This window comes from Aquarana catesbeiana, linkage group LG09 (genome assembly GCF_042186555.1).
Source record: "Aquarana catesbeiana isolate 2022-GZ linkage group LG09, ASM4218655v1, whole genome shotgun sequence".
In the NCBI taxonomy this organism is placed as follows: domain Eukaryota; kingdom Metazoa; phylum Chordata; class Amphibia; order Anura; family Ranidae; genus Aquarana; species Aquarana catesbeiana.
The window spans coordinates 208,858,200-208,877,723 of record NC_133332.1 but is presented as its reverse complement, the minus strand read 5'-3'; the positions used below and the strand labels follow the sequence as shown (position 1 = coordinate 208,877,723).

The 19,524-nt window shown below is 42.3% G+C and overlaps 1 protein-coding gene across 5 annotated transcripts in view; it reads left to right on the top strand.

The window, feature by feature from the left end:
- EGFL7 (EGF like domain multiple 7) overlaps window positions 1-19,524 on the top strand; it is a 50,199-nt gene that overhangs the window by 16,621 nt on the left and 14,054 nt on the right. For all 5 annotated transcript variants that reach the window (XR_012236029.1, XR_012236031.1, XR_012236030.1 and 2 more), the window contains 4 exons: window positions 2,316-2,488; window positions 14,286-14,408; window positions 16,854-16,966; window positions 19,271-19,366. Coding sequence is in view for 1 of the 5 variants with exons in the window: in XM_073599612.1 (XP_073455713.1) it covers window positions 2,409-2,488; window positions 14,286-14,408; window positions 16,854-16,966; window positions 19,271-19,366 (412 nt within the window). In the remaining 4 variants the exon portion in view is untranslated. The remainder of the gene's footprint in view (window positions 1-2,315; window positions 2,489-14,285; window positions 14,409-16,853; window positions 16,967-19,270; window positions 19,367-19,524) is intronic.

Below are 19,524 nucleotides of genomic sequence, written 5' to 3'. Positions count from 1 at the left end.
TACTCACAGACAATGTAGTTTAAAATCACATATGAATCCATATATCAGTGAAAATGTTTCCAACCAGAAAGATGGCCGACTACCAGATGTGGCAACGCTACGTGACCAGGCTCCACCTGGGTTGCTCACATAGGGTCAAGGGCCTGGAATCTACATAAGGAAGATCCATATAACCTTTAACAACAAACAATGATGACTCTCACAGAGTCATTGTAATCTGTCTGAATACTTCTAAAGAGCCAACAGCAATAATAACTACTAGAAGATCTGCCCTTTTCTTGCTATATTTGGACATCTTGCACCTCTAACCCCCTCTCTATGAGCAAATAAATTCAAGAACAGACTAAAAGGACAGGGGGTCAACTCCCCCCCACAATAAGCCAAGGATTCCACCCATAGATGGTAAATGTTAGCATGTCACACCATCTAGGGCACGGGTGCTCAACCTGTGGCCATCCAGCTGTTGCAGAACTACAAGTCCCACCATGCCTTTGCCTTTGGGAGTCATGCTTTTAACTGTCAGCCTTGCAATGCATCATGGGACTTGTAGTTCTGCAACAGATGGAGATCTACAGTTGAGCATCCATGATCTAGGAGGGTTACCCTCAACTACCCAGAGAGGAACTGGCCTGAATTTCAATCAGTATGGGGCTGTTCCCGCTTCCTGTAAAAGTTGATCTTTTGTCGAATGGACAAGTTGAAAAACTTTTGTCAATCAGATGCTGTGCCGTGTATTCTGATAGCACCGAATCCCGCTGTCAGAATACAACGTCTAGCAGGTGGGATCTCTGCATCCTCCACTAATATATGTGTCTCTATTTTACAATCTATTTTCCTTATTTCATGCTTGTCACTCTTCATTGCACAATTTGTCCCTTTGTGTTCTGTTAGATACGACATCTAATAAACCCAGGAAAAAAGCTGTACAGAATGCATTTCTGTTAATTACTTCAAGATTGCCTTTACTTGCTGCCTGGTCAAACACAATTCTTCATATGTGTATAGCTGGTTTCTGTTTTTAATTACGCCTGCTAAGCCGGAACAGTGCTCAAACTGCCGGAGGCCAGAGAACCACAAATCCCAGCGAAGCCAGAGAACCACAAATGCCAGCAAGGCCAGGGAACCACAAATCCCAGCAGTGTTGTGCCCTTTCCTCCAAGCTTATCACATGTGTTAGAGATGCTGGGCATGTTGGGAGTTGTAGTTGCTCATTCATCACAGTGTAGAGACTTACCAGAGCATAGAGTTTATTGTGCCAGTTTTAGAGTATGCGGAGCATGCTGGGAGTTGTAGTTCCTCATTAATCACAGTGTAGAGACTTACCAGAGCAGAGAGCTTATTGTGCCAGTTTTAGAGTATGCGGAGCATGCTGGGAGTTGTCTGACAGCTAAAAGGTGGTATGATGTAGATAGCTGTAAATGTTCTGAAAACGTATGGAATACTGGAGCTTGTAGTTTCTTTTCAAATACCATTCTAAATACTTGCCTTTATTTGGGAATTTTATGCACACATTTATTTACAATTTCTTGGGCATGGTAGGACTTGGTTTAGAATTTGGTCGGCAGCCTGGGACTTGTAGTTCCTAAGTCAGTTGAAGTCTTTTATAATGCCCACAGCTGCACAGGCACCACTGACTCTGCAGTGTATGCTGGGAGCATTAGGCTTTGTTCCAACCATTGCGCATTTTCCCCTTAGGCCTGGTTCACACCTATGCCTTTTTAGTACGTTTTCAGTTTGCAGAAACACACTACAGTCCATTTACCTTGGTTTTCTATGGTCGCGTTCACATCTGTGCATTTTATGGAAAGGGCCAGGGACTTTGCTCTGGTTTTTGGTTCAATAGACTTCAATGGATCAAAAACGTGTATTGAAAAACGCCAAATGCACCTGGAATATGCAAACTGCAACCTGCATAGGTGTGAACCAGGCCTAATACACGAATACGCGCCGCCCTGTTGCAGATGCACAGCGGTGCCATTAATTAATTAGTGGTACATTAACATCTGTACTTTTCATTCTTCAATAGGAAATACAGGTCTCAGTAATATTCATTATATCTATTTTATGTCAAATGTTACATCCAACCAGTAACTTGGAAAGTTTAGAAAGATGTTGAAATGAAAGAAAAAAATAAGGCTGAATTTTAACCCGCTTTTATAAATATGTCATTAAAGCTTAGTACATATGCTGGGACTTGTAGTTCTCCTTCAGCTGTACACCCATGCTGGGCTTGCTTGTTGCTTTGTTCTGCAGCACGCCACACTTCTGTCGAGTTAAAGTGAATTAAACTGGCTGTCTGGTGTGCTTTGTTGCAGGAATTCCTTTGCAGCGTCCTGTGGAAGCAGCTGAGAATAGAGAACGGTGAATTCATTCTTCATCCACAATAATTCCCAGCGGGGGGACACAGAATGTGGGCAATCGGCTGCTTGCTGACGACAAGTATGATAATCCTGGGAGCGACGGGTACAGATCACTTCTACCGCTCAGGGTAAGCCTGTCTTTGTACTTTGAAATAACTCAAAAGGGGAATGTGGTGCTGTTATAGGAGAGCGAGGGGGTCCCGTGTCACTCTCCATCCTCTGATCCACAGCTCCGGATTTATCCCCTGCATACAAACTTCATTAGGAGTGACACCAATGAGGACACCCTGTAACCCTGCAAAAACTTCCAACAACTTTTTCCTCTCACTGACAACCTTTCTGTACAACTAACAATCCCAACCAATCAGAAAATAATGTTAATGCCGCTAATGCTGGCCACATGTTATAGCAAGCGTTGAAGAATCACATCACTAATCTGGTGAATTGTGATATAAATTTATCTGAATTCTTCCAGGCAGTACCAGGACAGGGTCGTCCAGTGCCCAGGGCGAGGATTCAGAATTCCCCCCCTTCCCCCAGTATTGTTGCATACTGTAGAATGGATGTACCACCCTGCGTATGCCCCTTTGCTTCACTGTGTCCATCTCTTGTCCCATCCCTGCTTCTAGGCAGCACAGGGGTATGACTTGTAGCACTTGGGTCCTCAGTTCAAGTCCTGAGCAGGACACCATCTGCATGTAGTTTGCATGTGCTCCCTGTACTTGCATGGGTTACTTCTCTAAACACCCTTCTGTTCTCTGCTTTCACACTGTGTTATGGGTTCTAGGACATATCCACTAAAAGGTGACATGGCTTCAGTCTAGCACTGGTCCCAGTATACATGTGAAGTAGGCACCTTAATCGGACCTTTGCTCAAAAGTGAAAGTACGGCTCCTTGCCTCCTCCTCGAACACATTTGCTAATATTTTTTTTTTTAGGGTGTGGGTACCTTTTTGTAACAGGTACCCACTTCCTCAGTTTTCACCTAAGTGAGAATTACATCAACTTGACCCCACCCACTCACTGCCCGCAGACTCTTGGGACACGTGACACATCCCAGGAGCCTGCAGGACCAGTCTCATAAAGCTGCCATGCCCCAAGTTTGCACAGTAGGGAGTCGGCTACTTAGGAAACTCACAGCTGGATCCCATATCCAAGATGGCAGCACCAGAGCGCCGAAGCCTGGCAAGGAATTGGCTCTAGGGAAGACAGTGCTGATGTGCAAGGTCTGGGAAGTGTCGGTTTCTTAAAAGTCAGCAACTACAGTATTTGTAGCTGCTGGCGTGTCATTTTTTAAAACAGAGTGAAGTTCCTTTATAAATAAACCTGTGGAACATGTTCCACTTGTATTTAGGGTAGGACATGTGACATGTTCCAGCTCCTGCCTCCTCTCCCCCCAATCCCCCTTTCCCTGTGACAGTGGGTGGGGGATCTTCTCCCTGCACCCACTGTCATAGTTTAAAAATGAATGGACTACATTCATGTGAATGAATGAACTACAAGTACTGTTGTCCACCACAGCTGACAGCTTGTAGTTCATTGACTCTTGCTGCAATTCAGTAACTGCCTTCCTGTCTCGGAGGTATGGGCAGACAGTGTACTGAGGATTCACGGGATTCTGGCATTGCATCTGCTGATCAGGGTACAATGCTTTACAGGCTCCAGTGTAAAAAAATAAATGCACATTTCTTTACCTGAAAAAAAGATGTGCATTTATTTTTTTATAAAGGTGAACTTATCTTTTAAGCAGGTCATACACTGTGCTAATTTCGGGCGGTTTCTGAACAAATTTGCTTAGCTGGTGGCCCTGTTGGCACCCTCTTGCCTGTCCTTCCATTGAAAAATGAAAAGGAGCCACATGGAAAGTTGTTGCCGGCTGTCACAACACAATAACCTATCAGGAGTGATTCATCCATCTAAGCTGTTAGCAAGGATGGAGGAATCTGAAATCTTTCAGTGTATGGCCACTTGGCCAGCCTTAGATTGCAAGCTCCTGATGTGAATATAAAGTGCTATATAAATTCCTGTAAGGATGTGAATAGCTGCCGATGGATTGGCCAGATCATAAAATAATTTTATGATTTATGAACAAGGATTTGGACACAGGATTTGCCTACAATCCCGAATTGCATGATTCTCCACAGATGAGACAAAGCTAAACGTACATATTCAATTAAAAATGAGTACATCTCCTGGTTCATCACTAGGTATGGCCGTGTTCCAGTCCAATATTTCACACACGTTAAAAGTCGATCGGATGGAATTAAAAACTGGTTGCTCATGTGATCGGTATTTCATTTCTTCCATTGAGCGGAATAAATACAGGTAACATGTTGTGAATATTGTAGTTCCACCAGGCTAAAAACATCTCTGTATTATGGATGATTACATATCTCTGATAATAACAGGTGGACTGTGACAATGTGGCTGGCGGCTGGCCATATGCCACACAGTAATGGCCCAGCCATGGGATATCGAGCAGCAAAGATTTTAAACCTTGTATGGCCAGCTTGGAACGCTCTTCCCTATAGGCTTGAGCGCCAACTCCCATCTGTCTGCCTTGTGGAGATGAAAAAATCGCTCAAGGTACAATCACAAGATATTTGACTTCATAAAAATGCTAGTTGCCTGGCCATCTTTGCCTTCAATATTTCTGAGTCACTGACCTAGAACAAGCTTGTACCAAATGAAGTCAGATATCTTGTTCTGCATACTTCTATACAGGGTGGATTTGATTTAAATCAAGTTGATTTAAATCACAATTTAAATCATGATGTAAATCACTAATAATATAGCTTGATTTAAATTAGAATGTTTTAAAAAGTAATTGTCATCTCTGTCCCGCAGCGGCTCCTCCTCTGACCCGCTGTTGACTCACCAATAGTTTCATTCACTTTAATGGGATGGCTGGTGATGCGGCAGTGACACAACAAGGTGAGGGACGTGGCGGTGGATGCCCGATAACAGGCACTGCCATGATGGATCTGAAATGACAGGTGCTCTTTAAATGTTAGGACTTATTCTTGCTGGTAGTTAGAATCTTTAATATTTGCAAACAAAAAAAGGTTTCCTATTTAGAATAATAAGCTGTCAGGTTAGTAAAACAGCGATATCAGAACCGATTCAATCATGCAGTTTGTAGTGTACAAAGATTTGCAAAACAATGGGATAAAGGAATATTCCTGAAATTTGATTTATCTTATGGTTACTGTAAAATTGTGTGAATGCATCAATGCAGTTCATGTTATCTCAGCTTGCAGAGCTTGGATTCATTGAATGAGTTTGCTAAAAATGTAAATATTGCAGTATATACAGCCTCATGCTACATAACTAAGCTCCATTTCATGCTGAATAAACTAAATGATTAGTGTATCTTAAATAGAAAACTATCTTTAGATTAGGTTCTTACTCCAAAATCATTTTATTAAAATAAATTTGATAAAAATCAAATAAATGTATTTAAATAAAAAAAAATCAGATTTAAATTAAAAAAAAAAAAAAAAATCTACTTTTTTTATTTTTTATTTTTTTAAATCATTGATTTATATCCATCCTGCTTCTACATACTTGTTCCTTGTCAGCGAATCAGGAAATACTGAAGCCAATGGATCAGTACGACAGCCAGACAAGTTGCATTTTTAAAGGAGAGGTCATCAATGGCAACATCCCTGTGCTGGTTTTATTTAATAGGCAATCACTGACACTTTTGTGAGCTATGGATTTGCACTTATTTCTTCCACCTCATTGCGCTGATTGCATAGATCATGCAGGAGCAGCACCAGGAATGCAGTTCTGTCACAGGAAGGGATGCTGTTTTTTTTTTTTGTGATAACGGCAGAATGTCATGTTGCCCCATTACAATCAAAGAGCGCCTAGCGGAGTGCTGCTTTAATGAGTGCAATTACCAGGAACTGCCATTTAATTGGTGATAAGTATCCAGTTATCAGATCTCCACTAATTATCAGCGGATAATTGAGTGCGACAAGTTTAAAAGGATCATTATAATTAGTTTTTAATCTGATGACAAATATAATAATTAATGATGTAGTGACATCATGTTATCAGACAAGTCTGCAGTGCTGTTAAAGTGAACCTGTACTTCATTTTAGACTTTGGAAAGTCAATTTCCTATTTACTACAAGATGATTACTTTCTCCTGTGTGCCTCTCTGATTTCGTTTCTCCTTGTACCTCTGGCCTGATTTTTCCTACATTAAAGGCTAATCTTTGTCAGCTGCCCTTGTCCACTGAGATCACCTGACCAGTAGAATGGCAATAGGCAGGGCTTAATCATAAAGTCAGAGCAGCTCCGGCCACGCTGTCAAAGTGAAACTCTTATCAGAGAGGGGCACAGAGGAGGCCTTTCATTGGCTAATAAATGGAAGTTCAATTTGGACTTCATGTTCAATTTACAAAACAACTGAAATCAAAATCAGGACTGATGCTTTCCAGGATGCACTGCAGCTATGCTAAAGTCAGGATGTTCCCTCAATGTACCTCAACAAAGAATCCTCTGCTGCCAGATTTAGCAGGATTTTCATAGTGCTCCTGCAGGCTCTTGTCACATGACCCAGTGCTGGACAACCTCAGGTGTGGGTGAGGCTGCAGTGAGCTCATACAAGCCATCGATGTGGGCATTTTATAGAAGTTTTGGAAGCCCTCAATCACTACCGATATTATTGGCTAAGTATGGGATTTAGAGAGAAGGGCCAGGATCAAAATAACAATGGCTCAGCAGACAGGCTCTGTCCACTTTGTTGAATGCAGTGTAGCTTTATTAGCCTAAACAACTGTGCCAAGGTGGGGGCACCAAAGCCTGCTGCTCTCACATCTGTTCCCCTTGTTCTGCCACCATCAAACGCTTCTCATCTTCAGGCTGTCAGGACCTATTACCGCGTGTCAGGAAAGACCCTCCAAATCGATTGATGGAGCGCCACTCAGACATGAGCGCTGTCCAAGGAGCCCGCGAGACGCTTGTGAGTGCTTACAGATGTCTGGACCGCCAAGTGGGAAAGTGGGGTTAATTGTATGGAAGGCTGTAGAGAAGAGGTATCCCGCTTTCATTATATTGACTTAAAGGACAACTCCAAAGATCTGAAAATAGAGAACAAAATGAGTCTAAAATGTTTCACAAATGAAACGGAAAAAAATCCTACTGAACAAAATTTGCTATTCATATAACAATACTTGCCAGTTTTTACCATCTTCCCCTCTGTATCCCACAAGTAATGGTGTCTGAACACGCCTACTGCGAGAAAGGCTATTGGCTCCTCCCAACAAAATCTTACAGCGCCTCCAGGGCCACAAGTCATTACATTTTCCTAAACGGATTTGTTTAAAAGATCGTCAGGTACAGTTAATATGTAGAGTGTTCAAAAGACTATGCGAATGGAAGATGCCTAAAGTAATGTTTAGATGTTTAAAACAACTGCTATGGTTGTCCTTCTGAAAATTCCAGTTGCCTGGCTGTCATGCTGATCCTCTGGCTGATGTAGCACTAATATGCAGCCCTCCCTGGTTACTTGTTCCAGAACAGCGACACGTAATCATACTGTATCAGCACAAGAGCCAGGCAAACAGCATTTTCAGAAGGTCAACAAGCAGCACCTGGATAACCTCTCCCAGCGTTGGTTCCCATTAGCGCTCGTTCACACTGCCTGCAATGCTCTGTTTTCATGTCGGCTGTCAGTTTTCAGCTGCAGTGGCCGCAGTGAGGGGGTGAAGTGATGTGCGTTTCAGTGCATCACACAGTTTCCTTTTTTTTTCTCTCTCTTTTTTTTCTCTCTCTTTTCTTTCTTTTCTTCTTCTTTTCTACCTGTGCCCTGTGGTAAAATGCATGCATATCTGCATTTTACAGGCCTGCATTGCAGTGTGAACAGGTTATATAGAGAACAATTGTTTTCTAAGTGCCTAGTGACTGGCGTTTATCTAATGAGTAAAAATGCCAGTCACCACACTTCACATGTGTGAACGAGCCCTTAAGACAGGGGTCTCCAAATGTTCCAAACAAAGGGCCAGTTTACTGTAGTTCAGAGTTTAGCGGGCCGGACTGTGGCCATTGGGAGTAGAAAAGTTGCTGACATCAGTGGGAAAAAAAACAATGCTCCATTGTTGATGTCAGTGGGAGGAGATTTTCCCCATCATTGGCATCAGTGGGAGGAATTGTGCCACATCATTGGTGTCATTGGGCCCCATTGTTGATGTGAATGGGAAAAATTGTGCTCCATCATTTTTGTCATTTGGAGGAATTGTGCCCAAACATTGGTGTCATTAAAGAGGAAGTAAACACCGATGGGTTTTACTTGCTCTTTTGCTCCCCGCAAGGCCTGCAAATGAAAAGCATAATGGGCTAGTATGCATCACATATTAGCCCATTATACAACACTTACCTGCAAACGAAGCCCGCGCTGTCCCCTGTGCAGGCCATGTCCATCTGCACCCCTCTTCCTTCCGGGGCCACGGATTCCAGCTCTGTGACTGGCCAGAGTCACGTGACATCACTCCCGTGCCTGAGCGCGGTAGCCGTCAGTCACGGCACACGGTGGGGGAATAAATGGCACGGTGGTCCGTTTCTTCACAGTGCATGCACCAATGAGAAATATTTCCTAAAGGGCACACGTTTAGGAGATATTTCCACTACCTATAGGTAAAAGTCAACAAAAAGGGTTTACAACCACTTTAAGGCCCATGTTGGTGTCATTGGGAGAAACTGTGCCCCATCGTTGTTGTCAATGGGGGGGCATTATGCCTCATTGTTTCTATCAGTGGATGAAATAGTGCCCCAGTGGTTGGATAAAAGCAAGCAAAGGGCCACATCTGGCCCCCCAGGCCACAGCTTGGAAACCACCGCCTTAAGAGCTAAACTTCAGACACATAACTATAATACAGTCCCTGTCATATAGTCAAATCATTTTATTGCAGCTTGTCATATAAAATTGCATATCACCACACCACTTTACAACGTGCCACTGTGCTGAGACTTGAATGAAATGTTATATTAGGACATTTCAGATAACATTACACTTCTCCTACACAGCGCACACCAGCAGTTAGGCGTTGTAGCGTGCCATTGGGATGAACCAGCAATGGTAGAGGAGGTATGATATTTCCCAGCACTGGGCTGACTTCAGTAACAGAAGAAATAGTGTCCCGGCTGTCGCTCTTTTTAGCAGTCTTTTCTCTACAATACAGAGCAAGGCACTGCTCAACAAAGTTATGTGAAGGAGTTAATAAATGGCATTTGCTAGTTTCCTTCTTTGGGGGTTACCGGACAGGAACTCAGTCGTGTGTTGCCAAATATATTCCCCTCTTAAATGCTGTGTGTATTCTCTGCCTGAACCTCTTCAATGTCTGCACATCCAGCACTGCTGTACAAACCCTTCTATAATAAATGTTGTCGGGCCCTTTAAACATCTGTTTTGTATTATAAGTGAACTCACCCAGAAATGCCCCCCACCATCATTGTACCCCGCCAGCGCTGTCAGGATAAGTGACTTCTCTACCGTCACTCTACATTTATTTTCATTCAGTAGAATTTATTGCTGCAGAAACAGTTTTTTGTGTGGCTGTAAATCAGATCTGAATTTTTATCATGTTGAGGGACCCCCCATCAGCCTGCTTGGCGTCACTATAGGCAATAACTGCCATCGGCGGCGTATCGGCTTAGCTGAATGTATATTACACACAGAGCGTTATTACACATTCCATACACTACAAGCAAATGACAAAACTGATGGGGTCTCTAATGAGAGAGCGAGAGCCGATCTTGGGGCGATCGAACAGAGCTTTAAAGAGAACCATACGTCTCCTTGTCAGCGAAGCGGCCTGCGGTTCAGGCACACAGCGAGGTCAGTTCATGTCCTCGCTGGAAATATTTGCGGTCATGATGGCTCATAGCCAGCTCACAGACATTTATGCAAACACTTCCATTAAATTCCCTTCAGAATACATGGAATTGGGTCAGATTTCCAGGTGTTGACATGGCTGCCAACAATGTCGGGTCAGAGGTCAATATATTTGTCCCTTCTACTTTAAGATCAATGTCAGTTTAGCTATAAAATAGGAATTGTTAATGACTTTGGATCAGTCAACATAAAATAGAACCAGTCAATACTTCCACCCCCTTGCCTTGCAGTGCAGCTCACATTGAAACCCAATATATGTCGCCCTCACAAACTTTGGGGGACATTGATGAAAGTACGCAGGGTCATTTGTGACCTTTTTCCATCCTGTGTTGCATTTCTGTACTGCTGATCTCCTCCAGCCTCTTTCAGCCATTTCATGTCCACATGCGCTTGATCCAGTATCAGCTGCACACCATTGCCAGGGGCTGGCTTCCTGATAATGACAGTGGTGGACCATACTTGTGTAATGTGTATTGGCACCACCATTAGTGATCTCCACCAGGGACACACGTGACGGGATAACAATGCAGGAGCACAATTGGGAGACAGAAATAAAGCATTCCAGGAAGAAATCTTTAAAGCTGAATTCCAGGTATGGATTTCATTGTATAGTTACAATGGTCCAGCTTGGACTGATGTAAGTATGCATGTGCCCTACCTGTGGGGCTGATAGGGATGCAGAGAGATACTTTAGTAGGTGCTGCTACTACAGTGATTGCCACTGTGTTGTGGGTCCTGTGCTGAGCGCTTCATGTGCTGCATATTAGGGGCAATTGCAATTCACAGAATTTCTTGCATTCTTCTCAATAAATGCAAAGCCTTATCTGATTGGACAAGGTGAAGGAACAGGGTGGTGATGCCACAATCTTGTCCAATCAGAGAACTCTTTGCATTCATTGAGAAAAATGCAAGACATCCTGTGCCCAACCAGCAGTCCTCACTCAACGGGTGCCAGAAAATGACTCTAAATGTAAACATACATGAATGGACATCACACCATAGGGTTAAAGAGTCCAACAAGATTTTAATAATCTACAATTTAACCATAAAAGACAGCCAACGCATTTCAGGGGCATCAACACTCCCCCTTCATCGGGGTTTGGAATAAAAGGATGAAGGAACTAAATGCTGAACTAGGGGGACCTGTATTAAAGTGGAACTAAACACTACTATCCTTTTCAGCCAAGGAAGCTGCTATCTTGGTCTCTGTTTGATCTTCAACTGTCAGGAGGCTGCACATGTAATTAGCTATGGCACCAGCCATTTAATGGTTTGACAGTTTGATTGGGAGCACAACCAACGTGACAGTTACATTCCTGACACTTGCCAGGTATGTAACTGCTTTTGAAACTGTTAAATGGGTTTAGTTCTGCTTTAAGAACCTATAATCACTCTGATCCAAACTCCAGACATGCACTGTGGTCAGCACCAGTCAGTAAGTCTTACCTATTGCCGCTGACCATGATGTGGAGTCCTTTCAAGTCTTCATTCCTTTACTTCAAGCCCTGATGAAGGGGGAGTGTTGATGCCCACAAGACGTGTTGGCTTTTTTCATGGCTGAATCATTGAATTAAACACTAAAATCTCCTCCGACTCGTTCATCTTAAGGTTTGACACCCATTCAGGTATGTTGAGGGCTGACTGTCCGTGAGCAGATCCCCTGCTGAATCTCAGCCAAATCGGATGGATGTCAGTTTTTTTACATCAATGCCCATTGAGTCTGTGCCTGGGAGACACGGGCGGACCCATGACAGCTCCACAGGCTGCTGTGTGTAAAAGGACTCTGTTTTTCATTTACATCAGGCTATCTCTGATCTGTCACATTTAGGTCTGCAAAAATGAGAAAAGGATGCAGTCCTTTTCTTTTTTTTTATCGGACCTGGACGGACTTGGAGGATGTAGAGATTGGAGATGGACACAAGTCCGTGTACATCCGAATGTTCATAGGATTGCATGGAGCTTTCAATCAGGTCTGCCTGAAAAAAATGACAGGTGGACATAATCGGAAAGCCCATGAAAAAGGACCCTATTGATGAAGTTACATACTAATCACTATGATGAAAATTTTCCTGAAAATGCCTCTGCATGGGAACTACTGTATGTGATACCCCTGTTCATTTTGATATGTTCTCCTATTATTTCAATAAAAAGTTTTGTACCAGAAAATGATCCTAAACGTTGTATAGAGCACCCTAAAATCTGCTTTGTTCCCAGAGAGGATGGAGTTTTCTAGTAGCCATTATACAAAGAATAATTGATGGAGGTTTCTCTTTCTTAACGTACATTGATTTTATATAAGAAATAACTTTTAGAAAAGAGAACAAATTAATTACGGGGAAGAGAAGCTCTCCTGCCGGCTAATCACTGTGCCCAAGTCAAACCTGCAGCGTGTAATGGCTGATGCATTGTTCCTGTGTAATCACTAATTGAGTATCGCAGCATATTAGTGTATTAGCAAACGGATAATTGAAATTGTAGGGCTTTGCTGAAAACCACAATCAGGTTTTAGTTTCTTTAAAGTAACCTGGCAAATGTATTTTTCTTAAAGTCCCTAGTTTTAGATTTAGTCAGTAATAGTGAAAATGTATCTGTTTTTTTTTATTTTTGCCTTTAAAGCGTTTGTTACCTCAACATTTCATATTCATGTGCCTGCTGTACCATATGAGAAAGTATCCTGTTCTCTTTGTATTACTTCCTTCGTGTGAAATCCCTGGTTCCTGCTATTCTCCCTGCTTTTCTTTTTAAAATCTGACCACACTAGACATGAGAACACACCGTGGTCAGTTCTCTAGCTATGCTGGGAACTCAGTGTACTCTCCTCCAATGATCAGACTGATTGTTGATTTATACAAAAAATGTTTTGCCTTTCTATTTTAAACTGAATGGGTTGTTTTATACAGTGATTGTTTACAATCACTTTAACCTCATTGGTGAGATCTTCCTACACTTCCTATCCCTGTGACACCAGTATGAGAAATGGAGGCGGTGTTGTCACCAGGATAAGAAGGCACGGGACTTCAATAGAAAGTATTGTCAAGTTCTAGAGTCTTTCCACATTCTACTAAAATGTCTTTTAGTCTAACTTTTGTCCCCTTAGATAGATTTTCCATCACTAACCATCCTGAATGGGGTGGGTGCTGGGTGTTATAGTAAATTGACATCCAAAAAATGTGTATAAAAAGATGAATCGTATATTACTAATGGAATGGTGGTGATTGACAGTTTAGCCCCCAGATGGTCCAACAAAAACTCTCCTTCCTAAATATCTGTGAAATTAGGGAAGACAACACATGTTTTAATGCTGCGGGGTCCCTCCTAACCCCACTGTGCCCATCACTCATCAGATGCCAACTGTTACCCTTTGTTCACAGGCCGCTGCTGATGGAGCACACCTTTCATGAAGGTCACTTCTCATGGGTGTTACACAGGCCACCAGACATCTGCACTCACCATTATACTGCCAGATAGGATCCGTCATAGGACTGTAAGGAAAAACAAGGGTGGAGTATTGGAGGTGAAGAAAAAGTAAGACCAGAATCACCGGTCCTGCCTTACTTTTATCCTCTGCCCCACTAACATGGTGGCCTTTATCCTTACTGCATGAATGACCCCCAATCTGAGGCTGTGAAAACTAGGTGTTCCAGTGGTCCCTGGTTCTAGTCCTGCTCTTTGGGCATAAGAATGACATGGCCCTGAATGATATCCCAATAACATGAAGCCAAAATGTACTTATTCCTTTTGGATCCAGAGCAGGAAATGGCAAGAGCACCCAGAAGATTTTTCCCCATTGGGGAGATTTACATTTCATTTGACACACCAGGAAGTGAGTGGAAATGTCTGAAAAGTAATAGATGATCATCCTTGTACATTGTATTTATACTTTTGGGAAGGAGACATATTTTCAGCCATGTGACTGTGATTTCCAGCTTTTATTAGGGCAAATAACAATCATTGTGATTTAGTGGATTAACATCATTTTACTTATGTCTTTTAATTAATTACTTCTCTTTCCTGTATTTCAGGCGCAGAACATGTTTGTCCGACGCTCAAGCGGGAGTCATGTTTGTGACGCAATCTTTCGTCCAGCCTGTTTACCATCCACTGATCACACTCTGTGAGGGACATCGCGTCTGTAGCACCTACAGGTAGGAATATTCCTGTTCAGGGGGACGCCTGCAGCTGCCACTGTTGTGGAGGAACAAGTCCCAGCATGCTTTGCCATGCACCAGATAAAATGTCCCCTTTATTGCCACATCAGTTTATCAGTTACTTCCTTGTATGTCCTAACACTTCTTATCATCTTTCCATCTATTAAGGGCATCTTCTGCCCTTGTATGACATCATGCACAGCTCTCTCTCTCTCACTCTTGTGGGAGTTTGCCAGGAAGGGAGGGGGATGAGTCATAAGAGGGCCAATGAGAGCTGCAGAGCTGGAGGTGTGCCTCCGCGTGTCTGTGTAAATCCAGGAAGTGAACAGGCAGCAGCTTCAGCTGCCCACAGTTAAAATGGTTGCAGCCAAACTCAGTGGAGGGAGATTTCTGCAGCATATTTGGCAAGTACAGAATCACAGTATATATAAGATAATATGCAAAGTGGCTGGAGGGAAGCTTCAGAATGGCAAAGATGTTTTTATTACAAATTATGTGAGCAGACTGCAGTTCCTCTTTAACTATATTTTTTATTTAACTGTTAGTATTAACTGACCTAACTACAGTTGTGTGAGAAACTACTGATGGGAGCTGCTGTACTAGTTCATGTTCAGTGTCTTATATAAATATATACTACCGGAACCAGACAGAAAGGCACCAACATCCCTGCAACATTAAACAAAAGAATGCGCACAGTTACATAGTTACTCAGGTTGAAAAAAGACACAAGTCCATTTAGTTTAACCATAAAAAAAAAAAATAAAAATCATACAATCCCATATACCCAATTCTATACCCACAGTTGATCCAGAGGAAGGGGAAAAAAAAAACCCAGCAAAGCATGATCCAATTTGCTACAGGGGAAGGGAAAAATTCCTTCCTGATCCCAGAGAGGCAATCTGATTTTCCCTGGATTAACTTTACCTATAAATGTTAGTACCCAGTTATATTGTGTGCATTTAGGAAAGAATCCAGGCCTTTCTTAAAGCAATCTACTGAGCTTGCCAGAACCGGCTCTGGAAGGAGTCTATTCCACATTTTTACAGCTCTTACTGTAAAGAAACCTTTCCGTATTTGGAGATGAAATCTTTTTTCCTCTAGATGTAAAGAGTGCCCCCTTGTCCTCTGTGTTGACCATAAAGTGAATAACTCAACACGAAGTTCACTATATGGACCACTTATGTATTTATACATGGTGATCACGAGAAATGGGACTTTATAGGTGTCTAACACTATAGATATAATAACATACACCACTATTAAAAGTATACAAATACATTCAAAAAGTATTACAAGTACGCATTAGTGCCATGCATGGCCTATTTACACATCCACAATGTATTTTCAAAAACACTTGTTTCATCGTATAACGTTGGCTTTCCCACCCTTCTCAGAAAATATATACATCCTTTGTAGTGGTCACATCAGATGATCTCAAAATCCCAGATGACAGCAGCAGGGGGATCTCAACAGTTATGTCATGGCGTGTTTCGTCAGATCCGCCCTGCTACTGTCATATAGGATTTTGAAATTATCTAATGTGACTACAACAAAGGATATATATATATTCTCAGAGAAGGGTGGGAAAGCCAACGTTATGCTGTGAAACAAGTGCTTTTTAATACCAATACATTGTGGATCTGTACATAGGCCATGTGTGCCACTATTGCAATTTACTTTTAATACTGTGTGAATAAATGTGTATAATTTTAATAGCAATGTAAATTATTATTCAGTATGTATATTGTTAGGCACCTATAAAGTCCCATTTCTAGTGTATTCGTTTGTTCATGTCAGAGTCTTGATGAATAGGTTTGCCATATGTGGAGGATCCTGGGGAATGGCGGCTTCCATTGCAGCCTAATCACTAAGAATGCAGGTCTGCCCAAAAGGGATAAGTATAGATGGCGACTGGTGAGTCAGTCAATGGTTCCTTATGTCTTTCTCCATCAGTGAGATCTCACTGCCATAATTCCCACATTTGTTCCTGTCTGTATCAGAAAAAAAATGATATTTTAGTGTTTGGTGGATGCTGGTTCTCTGGTCTGCACACTGCTGTAGTCATTATAGGGGTTCCCACCATCCCTGTGGATTTTTATGATTTATTTCATATTATGGGAAATCTTTGTATGTTGTGGCTACTCCTGTTACATTCTCCATAATATAAAATAAATCATAAAAATCCACTGGGATGGTGGGAACCCCTATAATGACTACAGCAATGTGCAGACCAGAGAACCAGCATCCACCAAACACTGAAATATCAGTTCTTTCTAGGTGAGGCAGAACAAGCCCTCCAATTTCACCACCAAGAAATATACTGAACACAGGGAGAACACATACTGCAGGCAGCAGATAAACCTGGACATCCTGAAGACTTGCCCTGTTAATGATATCAATCTGCAGACTGATAGTGAATTCTGTTTTGTATGTTTCTGGCAGGACCACATACAAGATTTCCTACAGACAGGTGACAAAGAAGGCACCTCTTCCACTCTACACATGCTGCCCAGGCTGGAAACGGATGGACAACCATATACAGGCGTGTACCAAAGGTAATACAGTAATGGCAGCCTGTATGAAATGACCGCTTTACCTGCATGATGCCCAGATTTCTACATAAGAGCGGTTCACAACACTTCCACATATATGTAAGAGAAAGCTGCAGCTGACTTCCTGCCCATTGATTCCACTGAATGACCCTGTAGATTGTCACTGGTCACCCTTCTTCAACTAATATTGGCAAATAAAAAAAAAAAAAAATTGAATTTAGAGCTCAAATCCAGACAGTTTTTTTTAATCTTCAATGGGGGTTAGAATCTCTGCCAGGCTTTTACTGCTTTCCTTGACTTCCCTTCGAACATTTCTAAGACCACCTGAAGATGTATTCCAGTTGGTTGCTGCAAGTACCGCACTTTGCTCCATTCACCATTCAATGAAATCATATGTTAATTATTTTGTCATAGGTGCAGAGAATTATTGGGGGGTGTAGCTGTTACTTAAATACTTAAAGGTAACAAAAATTAAGGTTTTTTTATATCTATGCGTACACCGTGTCTTCACCCGCACAGTATGCACAGGTGTTCCATGTATCTGATTACCGATTGTGTTTATTGGGATGCAGCGGCTGCACGGACACAGCCACTGGTCCCAATTTAACAACCATACTGGTGCTTGTCACTGTCTGTGTTCGGGGACACGCACCTGTACAGCTGTCAAATTGGGACCAGTAGCGGAGTCCATGCAGCTTCTGGGTTCCAATAGGCCCAACACCTAGGACCTGGTGGGTTCAGTCACAGTATGGTTCTCATAAATCAGTTTTGGATGGACTGACACTTTATATACAGTACAAGTGAAAAATGGTCACCTGAATATCTAGGCATTCTCCCCCCACCTCCGTCACACACAATTACAGGCAGACAAGCGGAAATAGCTCCATGTATTTTTAAAGGGTCTCAGCTGTGGGAAGCTTTGATGTTCTGCAAACACAAGTGGCTGATTATAGAGCAGAACATTCTCTCCCTTCCCCCAGGAAATGTGGGATGAGGTGCGGACAGACCCCGGGGATTCCCACAAGGATTAGCCTGGGGCTGAGGGGGAACATCTGGGTGGGCTGGCTCTCTCCACTATTTCCATATTTTATTACTGCTACATTAAAATCCCAGGTGATAATAATACTTCTCCTGGGAGTCCCACTGATACAAGAACAAAGGAAGACTAACATTGACAGGTACGGACTGAAGACTTTCCCGTACCTTGCCAAAAAATGAGATATACTGTACATATCCCAACACTGACCAGAGATTGCAAGATCATAGGGACTTCTGAGGGTTGCAAGTAAAACCCAACTCCAACATTTTTTTTTTTGGTTTTGCATAAAGTAGGGAAGGGTTAGATCCTTAGTCAGTTCTTTACTACTGTATTGGGGAAAGTTGGGGAGAGAGCCACCAGCACAGGAAGTAAAGGGACAGAAACCTGACAGACTGTCCAACCCTTTCCCACAGTACATTCACCTGAAAGGATATATTATTATTATTATTATTATTATTATTTTTATAATACAGGATTTATATAGTGCCAAGGGTTTGCTCAGCTCTCTACAATGTGACGGCAGACAGTACAGCTACAAGACAATTTAATACAGGAGGAATCCGAGGGCCCTATAAATAGAAATCATTAGAAACTATTACAGTATATAGTGATCCTTTGTTCTATAGAAAAGGTGTTGCTGCTTTTTAAGGAAAATGAACTGCAAGAGTTTGCACCTCTATTGTTTAATGCACCTTGAACGTATTTAGCTGATTTAAACAGAAAGTTCTATTAGGCTTTGAGTTATGCTCTATATGTCATTCATTAAATTGTAGATGTACATCTACGACAGAGATATGCAATTAGCGGACCTCCAGCTGTTGCAAAACTACAAGTCCCATCATGCTCTGCCTCTGGGTGTCATGCTTATGGCTGTCAGAGGTCTTGCTATGCCTCATGGGACTTGTAGTTCTGGAACAGCTGGAGGTCCGCTAATTGCAAATCCCTGATCTATGATATGAAGTCCAAAGTTCCATATAGTCAAAACACTTTTCATATGACGATTTTGGTTTTCAGACATGTATATTTAGACAGGTTCTCTTTTATCCTCACCCTGGCTGAGCATGTGTGCAGTTGGGAGCCCAGCCGCGTTTCTCATTACACGCTTTATCTGGTCTCTTCCGGATGTTGATGTTGAATGGTCATGACAGCTTGAGAAATAGGATTATGACCCCCCCCCCCCACCATTACATTGAGGAATGTGCCCCCATATGGCTTTAATAGGCGTTACAGCTTAAGTCTCATTTTCCTTTTCTTGTTCTGTCTCCTAGTGTCATGTCCATCACCCTGCCACAATGGAGGAACGTGTGTCGGCTACAACAAGTGCAAATGTTCTGCAGGCTGGAGGGGGGACCTCTGCCAGACAGGTACACATTACCACTCAATACTCTGACATGACATAGAGGGACACCTTTTATTATTATTATTATTTATATAGCACCATCAATTACACAGTGCTTTACATGCTGTACATTCACGTCAGTTACCCTTTAGCATGTAGGCAAAGGAGATAACCACTCTGCCA